Source organism: Choristoneura fumiferana, chromosome 18, assembly GCF_025370935.1.
Source record: "Choristoneura fumiferana chromosome 18, NRCan_CFum_1, whole genome shotgun sequence".
NCBI lineage: Eukaryota > Metazoa > Arthropoda > Insecta > Lepidoptera > Tortricidae > Choristoneura > Choristoneura fumiferana.
This window is the reverse complement of record NC_133489.1, coordinates 18,660,302-18,676,558: the sequence shown is the minus strand read 5'-3', so window position 1 is coordinate 18,676,558 and position 16,257 is coordinate 18,660,302. Positions and strand designations below refer to the sequence as shown.

At 37.7% G+C, this 16,257-nt stretch overlaps 1 protein-coding gene across 6 annotated transcripts in view; it reads left to right on the top strand.

Moving 5' to 3' along the window:
• Positions 1-16,257, top strand: part of Khc-73 (Kinesin heavy chain 73) — a 100,351-nt gene that overhangs the window by 56,866 nt on the left and 27,228 nt on the right. For all 6 annotated transcript variants that reach the window (XM_074101180.1, XM_074101177.1, XM_074101179.1 and 3 more), the window contains exons 4-12: positions 10,088-10,335; positions 11,075-11,222; positions 12,983-13,162; positions 13,614-13,713; positions 13,933-14,081; positions 14,562-14,799; positions 15,351-15,494; positions 15,735-15,845; positions 15,996-16,219. In XM_074101180.1, coding sequence (XP_073957281.1) covers positions 10,088-10,335; positions 11,075-11,222; positions 12,983-13,162; positions 13,614-13,713; positions 13,933-14,081; positions 14,562-14,799; positions 15,351-15,494; positions 15,735-15,845; positions 15,996-16,219 — 1,542 coding nt within the window. The remainder of the gene's footprint in view (positions 1-10,087; positions 10,336-11,074; positions 11,223-12,982; positions 13,163-13,613; positions 13,714-13,932; positions 14,082-14,561; positions 14,800-15,350; positions 15,495-15,734; positions 15,846-15,995; positions 16,220-16,257) is intronic.

Here is a 16,257-nt window from a genome sequence, read left to right as displayed (position 1 = left end):
TATGTTTACCTAACTTAAGTTACCGTCATTAATTCACATTGTAAGCGCTTTGGTTCCATACTGTTAAGCTTATAATGGTAATTTTATGAATAAATAAATAAATAAATTGGCTCTGTGCACGACATCAGCGCCACCTATCGTCCGCAACTTTGCTGGCTCTGAGGATCGACGTTTTGAAATTTCATCGCGACATTGTGACAAAAATCAAACCTATCACGTATTAATTTATAATACAGAATTACTGTGATACCGTGGTTTGGGTGAACAAAGGGTTGTGAATTCATTTTAGTTCATTAAAGTTGAATGAGGTAAGTAAAATTTATTCAAACGGTGTGATTTATTTTGGTTATGTCAGGGCTTGTTTACTTAATGTTTAGTTGTACTTTTACTGTAAAACAAAAAGATAAAGCTGCTTTAATGGTTTCTTCAAATGATAGTGAACATATATAATTGTTCTTGTATCGCTAGTAATAAATTAAATATCGTTTTCAGATAAAAATGAGTATCATTTTGAAGGCCGGTTTTGTGAGTTCACTCAATACCAAATTTCAACCACAAACCGTTCCAAAAGGAAAATGGTTGGTATCTGCTGGACATGTCCGGGATGTAGATGAATATGACAGATGACAGAGCCTACATTATTTCTACTTTCGGTCACTATGAGCGCTGCGATAGATTTCATTACCCCCACTTAGTACTTCGCACCCAGTCAATATGGAGAAGAAAGGCTTGTAAAGAGCTGTTTGCCCTAACAACCTCCTTAGAAGTAGTGAAGGTACATCGTGTCTTTAAATAAAGACTATTTGCTTTCATTATTTTATGACTTGGTTTGGTTGCCCTGATCTGATAAGCATTAAGTTAACGAAATTGCTACGTGACAGGTACTTTAATATTCAATCCATTTTGTGCCATAGTTAAATGTAAGCAAGTTGAAAACTACGGATGTTTTCATTTTAAAGTCCAATATCTCCAAAACTTCTGGAATCATTTTGATAAAACTCAGCTAAGAATCTTAACTATTTAATTTTAACTAGCTTTCTATTAATGATTTTGTCCGTTCGTTTGGGATCTGCGATACCTACCACATACGGATACGCAGATACATAACACAAATACGTTAAACTTATAAACAACCCTCAGTTTTGTATCAGGGTTAAAATTTTGAATTATCAATATTAGGTTTTAACCGCGACTTGGTCCGCTCCGAATTAATTTATCGCTACCTTGCAAGTTTTTTTTTTTATAAAAACTATTCTGTCCTTCCCAGGTGCTCAAACTATCGTCATACCAAATTTAATCTAAATCGGTTCAGCGGCTTAAGCGTGTTTTCAGCGACTATTTATAAAATTAGGTTATCAGATCAAGAGTCAAAGTAGGTACTTTTTAATGTACGTACATAGTATTTAAATTAAAAATAAAAGTTTTTTTTACTCGGGAGTGAATGATCGACTTCTTTTGATTTAAAAATCAACACGGATGTTTCTATAGTAGTAGATACAATTTACACTCCGGTGTTTAATCTTTTTCTCAATTTTCTCCAGCCATCCGTTTACTTTATCCCCATTATGTACTCGCATGTAGTCTATAACAAGCGCTGTTCATACTTATGTATAGAGTCACGTGGCGGCATGATGGATCTCTCGCATTGATCTCGGCCCTGAACCGATTCCTTTCAATTTTACCAAGCAATTTTAGTTTGGCCCTACCCGTGCCCTGACGCGGCTTTATTCGTTTACACCACCAAATTGCTTATTTATGGTTGTGATTTATTTGGTTTATAGGGTAGGTACCACGTCATTGGTCATGACACGTATAGTATATCATATTCGTTGAAAGTTTTCCCTTGATGGTATATTTGTTTCTCATTCGCGTTGTTCCGATTTCCTTTTTTTCCAGCTTGCTGGAATGCTGGACATACTCCTTCTCTTAAAATGTGGCTTGAGTTGTAGTTTCCTCTGTGCCGATGCAGATTGGAAACTTGCACGCACCATGGCACTGCTTCGCAGACTTATACAGCCTTGGCTTTCTTCACATAAAAGGTCATGATAATTTTCAAGTCGCACATGTATTTCGAAAATCTCTTTAGTGCGACCTCGAATACAGGACTCTTTGCTTGAGAAATCGTAGGTATATATAAGACAAACCACTAGGCTGTCATGGCTGTCACAGCTCTATTCCGATTTACTTGACTGGAAACTAGAAATGTGGATGGAGGTCATCGACATCTATGCACCCTACGGCACATTGATGTCAATGTTGTAGGTTGCCCAAAGAGTATTAGTACCTATTCCACCTCTGTAAAGCGAACACTTTTGTTGAAATATTTTCTAGTATCTATACAGCCGCAAATTTTACGCGTGATATGAGGAAGTGTAGAAAGGATCTGTACAGTACAGAGGAGTGCTTAATCGGCTGCCAGTTGAAAGGGTTTCGTAACCAATTATGTAAGTAATTTGGTTTTCGGTTTAGATATCATGTAACCTGAATTCGTTTTTTCCATTTCGTTGATTCTGATCATAGTAAAAAGATCCTTCGATCTCACTAGATGCATTGACCAGATCCATCATGGATCTAGTGACATATTTTTTCTGTGCGAATATGCTGAAAAGGACTTTTCTCGCTAGACCAGTTAACCAATTTCTTTCTCACTATAATCCTGTATTGGACCGATTTAGACTTAATAAGAAGATAGGTCAGTAATGTGGAAGTTGAATTGTACGTAACAAACAAATAAATCTACTCAGGGGAAACCGCCATACGTAAGTAGCGGGCTCGGAGCATTAGGGATGTTGCTTGCAGACGTCGGTTTAGCCTGATTGAGCCACGAGCCGATCCATTTCGCCACTCACGCCCAATCGCTCGGAAAATGTTCGATACCTTTATTAAGATAAATGGCGCTTTTACTGATTATGCTAATTCGGAGATGAGAATTTCCTTCAGAATTATTTATTAGTACGTCGTAATAGATTGCGAAAAAGTGTTTTATTGCTAAGTTGATAAAACGCTTTCGTCCTGTTTGAGTTTTCAGTCTTTGTGCTCCTTTTATTAAAAAAATCCTTTTACAGTTTAAACTGCGGCCACTGCGGGGCCTATCAATTGGTAAATCCGGTTCATATTAAGGATTATCTATTTACTCTTGGCTTTATTTTTAATTTAAGAGTGCGCCGTTTAAAATATCTTTTTCACTTCTCATGCTCGTAAAGTTCGTGTTTATGCTGGATCTAGGCGACATAAAATGACTATTTATGCTCTAGTGCATAAAATAAAATCTTGGTCTAAGACCAAGGCAATCAGGTGTCAACAGCCACAAACAGAAAAGTTTCTACATATTTTTTGTATAATGTTTAATTCATATAAAACTAAAAATAAATCAAAATCCATACTAATATTATAAATGCTAAAGTGTGTGTGTTTGTATGTTTGTCCGTCGTTCACGTCGAAACAGAGCGATGGATCGACGTGATTTTTGGCATAGAGATAGTTTATAGGCCAGAGAGTGACATAGGCTACTTTTTATCAAAAATGCACAGTTCCCGATGCAACAGCGCGCGAAACCGAATTCCACGCAGGCGAAGCCGCGGGCAAAAGCTAGTTAATAAATAAAACTAAATATGTATAATTATATAGCAATGCATGAAAAATAAAATGTACATAGTAAGTGAACAATTTTTTCCACTGTTGTTATTTCATTTCCTCGTAATCGAAGTGAAAAGCAGTGTAAAACTCGAGCATTAAATATGATGCTATATGAACGTCTTATCTTGGGTAAAATGGCTCGTTTTATGCTCTCGTTGCACAATCAACTATTTGTTAATGAAGATTGGTTTTTTGGAATCTTTTTGTATTTTTTATTTCAATTCCAAATTTTTACTTTTACGGTCATCCCGTAAAACCTAAATTGAAAATACAAACTGAAATATAGATGCACAGAAAAAACAGAAAAATAACCACTGATGGTCAAACCATCAGTTTGACCATCAGTGGTGTAGCGGTATAGCACGTGGTACGGATTACCGAGGACCTGGGTTCGATTCCCAGTGATGGTCTAATTTTTCTGTTTTTTCTGTGCATCTATATTTCAGTTTGTATTTTCAATTTATTTGTTAATGGTCAGATGGTCTTAAAATTTAGGTACGCGTAAACATAAGTAGGTTGGATGAAGTACTCATAGTGTTTTTTTTAACAAAATCTATATTTTTAGCGATAATAGTGATCTGGAGTCTACAAAATATTTCTTTTAGGTTAAAAATGTCTTGTTTTTACAAATTTTGCTTACGTTGTGTCGATAGAATAGAGCGAACGTCGCAGTTCGCGCCTTCGTCAGTGAGACGGCATAATCCCATAACTCAGGTCGCAGAACCTAAGGTTTCTCGAGCGTCAGTTCCGTCCTTGATCCCACAGATGGCTTACAAATCTCTACTTATTCCTTCCTGATTGACACTTGGAAGAGCTCGGTACCTGTCTGACTTGGATTTCTCTTAAGTGCACTACTTATGTGCTACACCAATGAGAACTAATGTGATTATTTTGATTAATAAATAAATTATGAGCTAGAGCAAAGTTTTTTTAGAGTAAATTGTTTCACAGAAGCTTTTAGTTAATAAATAAATAAATATCACGGGACAATTCACATCAATTGACCTAGTCACAAAAGTAAGCTTAGCAAAGCTTGTGTTATGGGTACTAAGCAACGGATAAATATAATTATATAGATAGATACATACTTAAATACATATTAAACACCCAAGACCCGAGAACAAACATTCGTATTTTTCATACAAATATCTGCCCCGACACGGGAATCGAACCCGGGACCTCATGCTTCGTAGTCAGGTTCTCTAACCACTAGGCCATCTGGTCGTCAAAAAGCTTTATTGTAAGAATTATCTCGTTAGGCGTTAAGAATCTTTCGTCTTTTGTTTTTCTAGATATTAAAATGACCTCGAGCCCGCTTGAGCCACCGTTTTATCATTATCACGAAAGACAATTGTTAGTTTAAGGCTTTTGTCGCCGTTGGGCTGCTGGGCCTCAGTTTAGGCCCAAGTTTGATTAGGTAGTAGGTACTTTACGAAATTGTGAAACTTAACCCCCTCTGCAAATCTATTGTGAACTAAGGAAATCTGTTTTCGGTATCTCGTTCGTTAATCACGTCGAAGGACACTTATTGTTGCGATTGATTTTGATATAAGAGCCAGCAAATAATTTATATTTGTTTACTTCGCTCAAACGAAACGAGAGATGGGCATACTCGTATATTTATCGAATTGAATTTTTATTCGCAGATCTAATTTACTTTGGTACGAAATGGACGCCCCGGGTATTTTGTTTACTATGAGGCTCCATGCGATGCAATGCTTTTGTTTTTCGTGAAAAGGTACTCTGGTATTTTTGGGTGCTGTTTTTTTTGTCGAAGGGTCTGTCATGCGCAACATAAATTTTGAGTGAATCAATTCTTTTCAATTTGATTTCGTATTACAACAGTTTAGCAAACTGTGAAAAACAAAATAGTTTATAAGTTTCCGACATTTGAATATAGTTTCTGAAATGAAATTAGTTTTGTAACTTGCGTGAAAGTTTCAACGGAAGTTTAGTACGAGACAGTTTTGAAAAGTTACCAACTGAAAATAAACATCTAAAAATACTGCTACGCATTTACCTATAATGTTTCCTTATAATACAACTTAAATATCCAAATTACTGTTGTTTTGTATTGTTTCTTAACTTTTGTACTTCCAGAGGTCTTAATTCAGATTCCTTCCGTTATAACTTGATAGCAGAGCGCAATAACATAGATCGTGTTCCTTAGCGAAGTTCCTAACAATGAATGGTTCTAATTTAATTTAGAAGTGAGTTCCGAGTTGCGCCAGCATTGAGGTTGGGGCTGAATGGCCAAGTTGGAGTTTAAGACTGGGTCATGTTGCGGAAACTACTCGGTTGTATATAAGTAATATTACGTTGTTCTGAACTTCTGTAGGGATGTTTGAAATTGGATTTTTAACCATTTAATTGTGCGCGTGTGAATTTAATATACTCGTAGTGTCAAAAGGACTTTTTCAATTACTAGCTGTTGCCCGCGACTTCACCTGCGAAGAATTCGTTTATCGCGCGCCCGCGGGACACAATGTTACAGAACCGGGCAAGTGCGAGTCGGACTCGAGCACCGAGGGTTCCGTACACATTTTTTTATTTTTATATTTGAGTTGATTGAATGAAAGGTAAATTGCGGTTTACGATTTATGACGTATTAAAAAAAAACTAACTAGATTTCGTTCAAACCAATTTTCGGTGGAAGTTTGCATGGTAATGTACATCATATATTTTTTTAGTTCTATCATTCTCTTACTTTAGAAGTTACAGGGGAGGGGGACACACATTTTACCACTTTGGAAGTGTCTCTCGCGCAAACTATTCAGTTTAGAAAAAAATATATTAGAAACCTCAATATAATTTTTGAAGACCTATCCATAAATACCCCACACGTGTGGGTTTGATGAAAAAAAAAATTTGGGTTTCAAATCTATGTATGTAAATCTTAATGCGGTTCACAGAATACCATCTACTTACCAAGTTTCAACAGTATAGTTCTTATAGTTTCGGAAAAAAGTGGCTGTGACATACGGATGGACAGACAGACAGAATTTCATCACGATCAGTTGAATACTTTAAGCGTGGAAGCTTAACAAACAAGCATACTCACATTTGCATTTGGAATATTATGTTAGCATCGGCGATATGAATCCGTTCCTAGTCAATTTATCTCTGGTAGCGTTGCGTTGTAATGTCAAAAAGCACTCGTATACGTCAGCATTTTGGTTGATGGATTAATCTTAGTATCAAAGTATAACGATAGTATTTTGGTCATTATCCACAGTACGGTTTACTAGCATCTTTTTTGCCCTACATGTTGTAGCATGAATTACCGTCTGCGGGGTTTCCGAATAACCTCAACATGCTGGCCACTCAAGCAGAGGATCGTGAGTCCAAACCCCGGCTCTACTGTTGAATGTCTATAGGTGATGGAGATTGCGTAGCAGCAGGTGACCCGTTTAGACGTGGTTTAGACCAATGGATGAGTCGATTTGTGCCTCAGTGTGCCTTTGAGACGAAGCGGAGCGGAAACGTGCCAAATCAACGAATCATATGAGTTGAAATCGTCATTTTCCTAGCTTCCTTTCTGTCGATTTTGGCAGAGGCCGTAAGCGCGCGGTGTGCTCGCGATTGCATACACCGTCTCTTTCTACCCTCACCCTATGACGAGTGACAGAAAGAAGTTGTGAAAACGATGGTGATTCAGAATGTGTTTGATGATAAAGCCTACGCTTCACTCCGCTTCAATGGAGGCAGCTGAGTGCAGAGTTTAGTCCAGCTCCAGCAGTGCACGATATTTTTCTCGGCCTTGTGTCTTCCTTATACATAACCATTTATACTATACACATACACGTACAACAAATCCCAATCCCGGTGGTTTGTAAGTTAATATGACACTTCAACAGATATAATAAGATGAGATTCTCAAGCTAAAAAAGTTAATATTTTATAAGAAGGAAGTGTGAGGATTGATTTCTTATTTTACGGCAACTGTGGTTCATCTTATTATCTATCTAATACCTTTAAAACGAGCAATTCTTGTATATACTTAAATATATTTCGGGGATCTCGAAAACGGTCCAACGATTTCGATGAAATTTAGTATGTAGGGGTTTTCGGGGATAAAAATCGATCTCACTTGGTCTTAAGTCTGGGAAAACGATTTTTACCGAGTTTTAGTCCGAGCAAAGCTCGGTCGCCCAGGTACTTATATTATAATAGTACCAAATATCAAGGTTTAAGAAAAACCTTATTAAGAATTACGAGTACTGCGATCCATCTCTATAGATCATCCCCGAATTTATTACGAAGGCAGCATAGAAAACGAGCTGACTTTAATCAGCGAATTAATTAATACTAGCAACGACTGGTTTATGTTAACACTATAAACAACGTCTGCCTCTGCGACGGAAAATGAAGATTTATTCCTTTATGCTTTGATTTCAGCAGTTATTTATCAAAAGAGTAATGAAAAGACTAGCTTAAAGCGAAAGGCGAAATATTGTAGTTTGTTTGTGTAGTGAAGATCAACGGTCATTTGTTTTTTTACAACAATCAACAAATTATCAACAAATCACGTCCTCTAGAAAAATGGTAAAAGTTTGGCGCAGTCAAGTCTTTAGAGGTATAATATATACCTAGTTATTTTCTGAAAATTATGAGCCAATGAGTACTAATTTTTGGCAGACGTCAGTCTACAAAATAATTAAAAAAACTGGCCAAGTGCGAGTCGAACTCGTGCACTAAGGGTTCCGTAGAAATTTGTAAGTTATCCATGTAAGCAGAACCCTGATTCTAAGCAAAATTTATGCAGGGTGGGATTATTTTAGATTGGTTTTTGATATAGAGTTTTCTTATAGATATTGATCTAAGTTCATACCAAATTTCAAGTTTGAACTTTTGAACTACTGGAAGTGCTTACCCTATGGGGGCTGTAGGTTTTGAGTCCGTAGCAATTTGTATCTAAACACTCTATAATGACCTAAATAAAGATCACATAGAGTGAAAAACAGCCAGTTTACTTTTAACAGAAAATAGGAGTAAAATTTTGTTTGTCTTTAATATTTTACAAAGCTTTCGACCCCTTTTATGCTTTTACATGCCGTTACCAGCATAACCGTGTGTGTGGCCCTCTAAAATTATATTAGCTATGTAAATTTTTGCTGTTGGTCAACGATTTCAAAACAAATTTGGGTTACGTTTGCTTTCTGAAAAATTGTGTGCAAAACCGACATTTCGTTGGAATTTCGTCGTAAATTCTTGTTCGCCTGTTGTTTGTAATTTACTTTGTTTTCGTGTAATTAATCTCAAGGCCGCATTAAACGCAGAAGCATTTTCGTTTGGTAATTAGTTTCTGTCTGTTCCTTTCTGTCATTTAATTATATCGCGGCGGTTGATGGGGTCGGGATAGTGTTTTGTTGTCATTAATTTGTCTTTTAGATGAATGGTGTAATTTTTAAAAGCTGTAGTTAAATTGGAGTCATTTACATTAAACTATACATTAAATAGCTTATGTACACACACTAAAATTACAAAACTTAGGTTTGAAGCACGCACTAGGCGAATTTTCGAATAGCAGCTATTTGCTTTGGGATTAACTTAAACTAAACTTCAATCGGTAGATAATAATACTTATTTATACCACTCCTGGCCACCCGTAAAAAAAATAATTTAGAATTGTCATTAAAAAAATATAGCTCATTGTTTCTGGAATTAAATAATAGTTGGCGGAAAACTTTAAAGGTGACGACTTTGTATTTATATTGTACCTACTAAATAAAGATTTTTTTAACAAATAAGTAAAACCGACTCCATTTAAAAAAAAAACTTTATTTCTCTACTTTTAGTGATTTGTAGCGAAAGTCAACGATTCTATTAAGCCCAAACACGGCTTAGTTATGTTCCCTGACCTTCTTGCCTTCCTTCCAGCTTCAGCATCAGATCAGTTCGAAAGAATCATTAACTTTAAGCTTCTTCTTAGTCGCTTTATGTAGGTTTATTAATCATGATCGTTTATAGACGCGCGAGCATTACTTAGCTTTGACGAGTTCCATTGGCCATCTACGGTCTTCTTCATCAGGTCCAGTTTACCAAATGATACTTCCTGAATGTAAATGCTTACCTTAATGCTAAAAATGCCAAAATCGCCATAAGTGTGCCTATAAATTTTGAGGTTTGCCCTCGATTTCCCTAGGAATACAAAAAAATAAAAACATTGGAACAGAACCTCCTCCTTTTTTGAAGTCGGTTAAAAATTGAATTGACGTGTAAAGAGTTAGAGTACATCACATAGGTAATGTTTTTAAATTAAATTGTCTTTCTCCGCAACAATATCAATATTAATTATTTCTCCGAATATAAACGCGATGTGTAAAGGTACTACTGCAAACGCTATTACGGCGCATAAAAACATGTGGTTTGCCTGTGAAACGGTTTTGCGGTAAATTGAACTACCTTGGTTTGTTTTGCTCTGATTTTGATCAATAACCTTTTTGTACAGGACATCGACAACTTAATGACAGAAGGCAACAAGTCTCGAACGGTCGCCGCTACCAACATGAACAGCGAATCGTCGCGTTCACACGCCGTCTTCAGCGTAGTGCTGACACAGACGCTATGCGACGCGGCGACAGGCGTGACGGGGGAAAAAGTGGCGCGCTTGTCTCTGGTCGATCTGGCTGGCTCCGAGCGAGCGGTGAAGACTGGAGCTGTCGGTGATCGGCTAAAAGAAGGATCCAATATTAATAAGTAAGAATTAATTAGTCTTTTAAGGGATTGCGAGCAGCAAATAATAGTGAGTGTGGCTTTTTTCGCTTTACCTAACATATCTTTAATATTGACCACGTCGCTACAACTTAAGCATGGAGAAAAGCTAAATACAAAAAGCTTAATAACTAGCATGGGCCTTAACCCTTTGCCATTACATGTGAAAAAAAAAAACAGAAAAAGGCACTGGTTTTGACATTCCAAAGGGTTTCCCGCCAATGAGGGCATCGTTTTTTGTCTCACTAGATGGCGCACTGTTGCGTGAGGTTTTTAAGTATGGGCTTTCAAAGTCTGTTATTACGGGCGTGAAAACAAAGTTTAGATTAAAATCGTATTTAATACACCTTAAAACCGTACCATAAAAATATGGAGCAAGCCACAGTGTTGCATAGTCCCCGTTTTGTTCGAAAAAAAGGGAGGGCAAAGGTTTCCGAAAGACAAAACTGTCTCAAAACACAAACATTCATTGCCCCGGAACGCATATTTGCCATAATTAATTTCAGATATTGCAAAATATTCACAAAATGATTCTAATTATAAATAAACCCGCGTAGCTCACCCAAAAACTATGAGATTTGACATTTCGGAGACCTCACGCTACACTAGCGCCTCTAGTGGCGAATTCATACGCGATAGCCCTCATTGCAATTAAAATGAACTCGTGCTGCTAATTTACCATGTTATTTTTGATAACACCTTAACAATTTGATTTACTTTTCAGATCGCTGACAACGCTCGGTCTAGTTATATCTAAGCTGGCGGACCAGTCATCTGCCAAGCCCAATAAAGACAAATTCGTCCCTTACAGAGATTCTGTACTTACATGGTTACTAAAAGACAACCTTGGCGGCAACAGCAAAACTGTTATGGTAAGTAGTACAAGTCAAAATTTAACTATTATTGTATATCTTAAATTCGCTCGCAGCTCTCAACTCAATTACATACAAGAAAAGGAAATCATTTACATAAGACGATTTTCAGATATCAGTTTTTTTCTAAACCACTCCTCAGTTGCGATCGCAAAATATTTGTTTTCTCCGATAAACTGCCACTGGCTTGAGGGCAACGGGCTCAAATGACCACTAATCGAGTTTCTTACATCACTACATCCAATAAAGCGAGTAGTCACCCCTCAGCCGACGGAATGACGCCCACTCGTTATATAAATACTAAGGGCTATTGCCTAAAATACATGCTAATTGTATTAGCGAATAACGCTAATACTGTTAGCTTCTTTATTATGCAAAAGGTCTTACGGAGGTCGTTTTGTTTGTTTTGTAGACTTTGCTTTGATTTTTTTGTCGTTGAAAGCTCGGGAGAAATCATCCATTATCGTCTGTAGACATCGTTCCTGTGGCGTCGGACTTTCTTATTATAAAACTTTGTAGTATTGATATCGAATGTTTTAAATATTATAGTGGTTTATTTTTTTATATTCTACATGCTGAAAAAACTGCCCAAATTGTCTACTTTGCCATTTTATTTTGTGTGAGATTACACTGTATTGTTTTTTGGTGTTAATGTTTCTCAAAATGTTGCAAAAATAAATAGCAGTGCCTAGGAATAAGTATTAAATCAGGAATTATAACTGTGTAGAAAAATGGCCTTGCGTGTCCTAGTAGGTGGGGCTTAAAAACCATGTTCTACGTGTCGTTTGTCGTGCATCTGAAATTGCATCACGCGCAAACCAATCCCTGCTTTGTTTCTTAATTTTAACCAATCAACGAGCACGTCTATTTGCAACCTCGCAAATGATTCGTATTTGAATCATAAGACGTTTTGGTTTAAAGTATGGCCACTTTTTGTGTGAAATTTGTTCTGAGTTAGGTACGCTTTCTGACATATTATTTATTGGTAGAGCGGTGCTTTAAAATAAAGATAGCTATCTGATTTTTAAATTCCTTTCGTGTACCTCACTGTTTTTGCGAGTTTGATATTTTGGTCTATTTAATTTGGCCAATGTATCAAAACTATTGAAAATAACCTCATTCCACAATTTAGGCTATTTCAGACTGAACTTCGCGAACGGAATACGATTCCCCAGCCCCCAAATAGGTGGTAAACAAAACAATTGGAACAATTTACATAACGAATCATTTATTAATCAAACCCCGGCTCCGAGCCGTTTGGCGGTTTAGGCTTCGAACAAACTGTTGCGATATTACCTATTTAATACTAACGTACCGACTGAGCAATTTATCTTGGTAATTTTCATCTTTTTAATACTAATAAGATATTCGCTACTCGAAACCTCGCGGTAACTCTGAGATATTATATTTTTTCAATATTCGAACTTGAAAATTAAAGGTTCAACTAAGATCTCCACACATTTAACTATGCGACATGGCCTCTGTTCGGCCTGCCGTCTTTTAACACTTACATATTTCGCGGACGTAATACATAGCTTTTTTATCGGTAGGTAATGCGTCGATGGATGTGGGGAGACCCTTACTCTTACCTTTATATGTATATTTTTTTAATTTTTTGTTCTTGTGAACTAATAATTCAACGACTAACCCCAGTATTTTACGTCGGAAATGATCCAGCTAATTCGGCATTTTCGAAATAATATTTTATTATTTATTATATTTGTGACAAGATTTCATGTCTGACTGTATTTTTATTTCAGGTGGCAACAGTATCCCCGGCAGCGGACAACTATGAGGAGACTCTCTCCACACTACGATACGCCGACCGGGCGAAGCGTATCGTCAACCACGCCGTCGTCAACGAAGATCCCAATGCGAGGATCATCAGGGAGCTGCGGCAGGAAGTCGAGGCGCTCAAGTCTATGCTCAAACACGCTACGGTAATAAAAAAAACTTAAATCTTCACATGCTGGATCGCTCGTAGCTTTAAATTTGGAATCAGTTTGCAGAACCAATAATTTCTTACCGATATAACTTAGGGATCTTAAAAAAACGAGGCCACTCTTTCGTCAATGGGCCGGCGATGCACTTGTGATTCTACGTATGTACCGTAGGTGGTTCTAATTGCTTTCTTTGGGTGACCCGTCTTCTCGTTAGCTAATTGTAGTATATTAAAAAAAAGTTGAGAACTTCGAGATTGACCGTAGCTTGTGTTCTGTGGTAGGTAGCGTTCATGTCTCATAGCACCAAACTTTAGTGGTAAACAATTGTAGTGGCCGAACGCAACATAAGGGTAATTTTGACAACATAAAAGATTTTTCCAATTTCTTGAGAATCACTTTAATGCCATTTTCAGACTGTGTATGTAATCAAACGTTTTAAAAATTTCAGGGATCTCCCGTGGGAGAAGATGTCCATGAACAGTTGGCACAGAGTGAGCATTTGATGAAAGAAATGTCCAGAACATGGGAAGAAAAACTGGTGGAAACTGGTACGTAATCCACCACGAATATTAAGTCACAATTCTTTGCTAAGCTCGTGTCATTTTATATGACCGATATTTTGTGCTACTGTCGCTGTATTTATTTAATTGAACAAAAAATTTAACCGACTCCAAAAAGCCATGAATATAATTGTATACCAATTTGAAGCCGGTGCCTCTTCCAAACGTATTGGTTTTCTGATCTAAATAGTATCTTTCGTTTTACAGGTCGAATACAAAGCGAGCGACAGCAAGCGTTAGAAAAAATGGGCATCAGCGTACAAGCAAGAGGTATCAAAGTGGAGAAGAACAAGTATTACCTCGTCAACTTGAACGCGGACCCGTCGCTCAATGAATTGCTCGTGTATTATCTAAAAGCAAGTATTTGTTGCTAATTATAGAAACTGAGTGAAATAAAATTGAAGCGAACTAAAAAATAAACCACATGAGATTTATTATAAAAAAGGTATGTTATCTTTGGCTTAAACAATTATTGTGCATTTGGTGAAGAGAAACAGAATTCTGTTTTTTTTTTACCAATGTATGATATATCGCTAAAAGTACTAAACCACTGACCAAGCGGCCACTTGTAAAGTGTTTTTTTTTTCACTAAATACTTTTGTTGTAGTGGGGCCTGGCAGCTATGACGGCATGATCGGGGTTCCTTAAGTCTGGCCTAACATTTGCTGACCACATTGGGGCAAATAGTGGACTTGGTAGACCTTTGCCTAGCATTGAGACGCTTCACCACGCCAAGAACAATATACTTAACACTTATTTATCTGCGACTCAGTTTGTTTTTATGCTTTGTAATGTTCCAACCGAGTAAAATGTAATTTTATTATTTTTCTTTTCAGGATCGTACAATGGTCGGAGCGGATAGTTCAGCCGACATCCAACTGTCAGGCCTTGGTATACAACCCCACCATTGTCAACTGCTGGTGGAAGGCGGAGGGTTGAACATGGAGCCAGTAGGTGCGGCGCGGTGCTTCGTCAATGGGACCCCGGTCGTGTCGCGGGTCCGGCTGGGACATGCTGACCGGATATTGTGGGGGAACCATCACTTCTTTCGGGTCAACTGCCCTAAAGCCACTGGTAAGTCATCCTCATCATATCAGCTGTAGGCCTCCCCCATATATAGGTTATGTTAACACGGGAGTCAAGACGTTGGTCAGACGGAGTCGTAATTTCGTCAACCATCCTAAGGTTTTTAAGTGTAATGGGAGTTGCTATTACCTCCACCAGGCAATATCCACTATGACCCGGGTTCAGATAGATTACCTACATTACACCTATTTATTTATAGACCTACATTAGACTGTTCATATTTATTAATTTCTCGGAAATTGGTTGTCTCGAAGAGATCGCTTTTTAGCGATAAGCCCGCCTATTGTCTACCTGGTTTTTTATTTTGTAATGTCTCTGTACTGCTTTTGGTGATCAATAAAGAACATTTGTATTGTATTGTTTTGTATTGTACTGACTGTTGCCGAGATTCTCGGGGAATGCCTATGTCCAGCTGTGGCCCCATCTCTATCTGATATGATAGAGATGAGAGAGTTGCATAGATTGGAAGCAGCCTGCATCCACCGTGAACCCGCGGCTTTAACCAGCATCTGCATACAATTTTTTTTTTTGTATTTCAGCTGCAGCTTCAGAACCTCAGACTCCTGCGCAGCCTATTGATTACAATTTCGCTCGCGATGAGATTATGTTGAATGAGTTAAGCAACGACCCCATACAGACAGCCATATCACGCCTAGAAAAACAACACGAAGAAGACAAACAAGGTAAGGTTTTTTTATAAAGTCACTACTAATTTATAAGAATTATCGTGCAAGTAGCATTACATTCCTGCCCTCGATTGGCCACTTCAAACGGCTTTTAAGGCCTCGCAATGTAACACAACTTGCACCATTTTTCTTGCAAGTCTAAGATGGGCTTTAAAATTATTTGTACCGTAAAAAATCGATTTCGTGGTTAAAATTAAGGCCTAATGTTGATAAAGTTATGTTCTGTTTTAATTTCAGTGGCGTTAGAAAAACAAAGACAAGAATACGAGCGGCAATTCCAACAACTAAGGAACATTTTGTCACCGACGACGCCATATCCACCATATTCTTATGATCCTCTTAAATTAGGTAAGATATTTATTTAGTATTGCTGTATGTGATAATGTATAAATTTGTGTCCCATACGCGCAGAAAGAACGCTAGTCTGAAACCACCCAAAAAGCACGATATAGATCTATGGTATCATCATCCTTATTAAAAAATTGTATAATCTTGTAGGTAAAATGACAGCGTGCACACCAACCACAGCGGCTCGCGTAGAGCGCTGGGCGGCAGAGCGAGACGACACGTTCAAGCGGTCGCTCGGCCGACTCAAAGCCGACATACTTCGGGCCAACGCGCTCGTGCAGGAAGCTAACTTCTTGGCTGAGGAGATGACACGAAACACGCGGTTTAGTGTCACGCTGCAAATACCGCCGCAGAATTTGAGTCCTAACAGAAAGGTGAGAACAGTTCAGCGTACAAGTAGATTTAAAAGAGC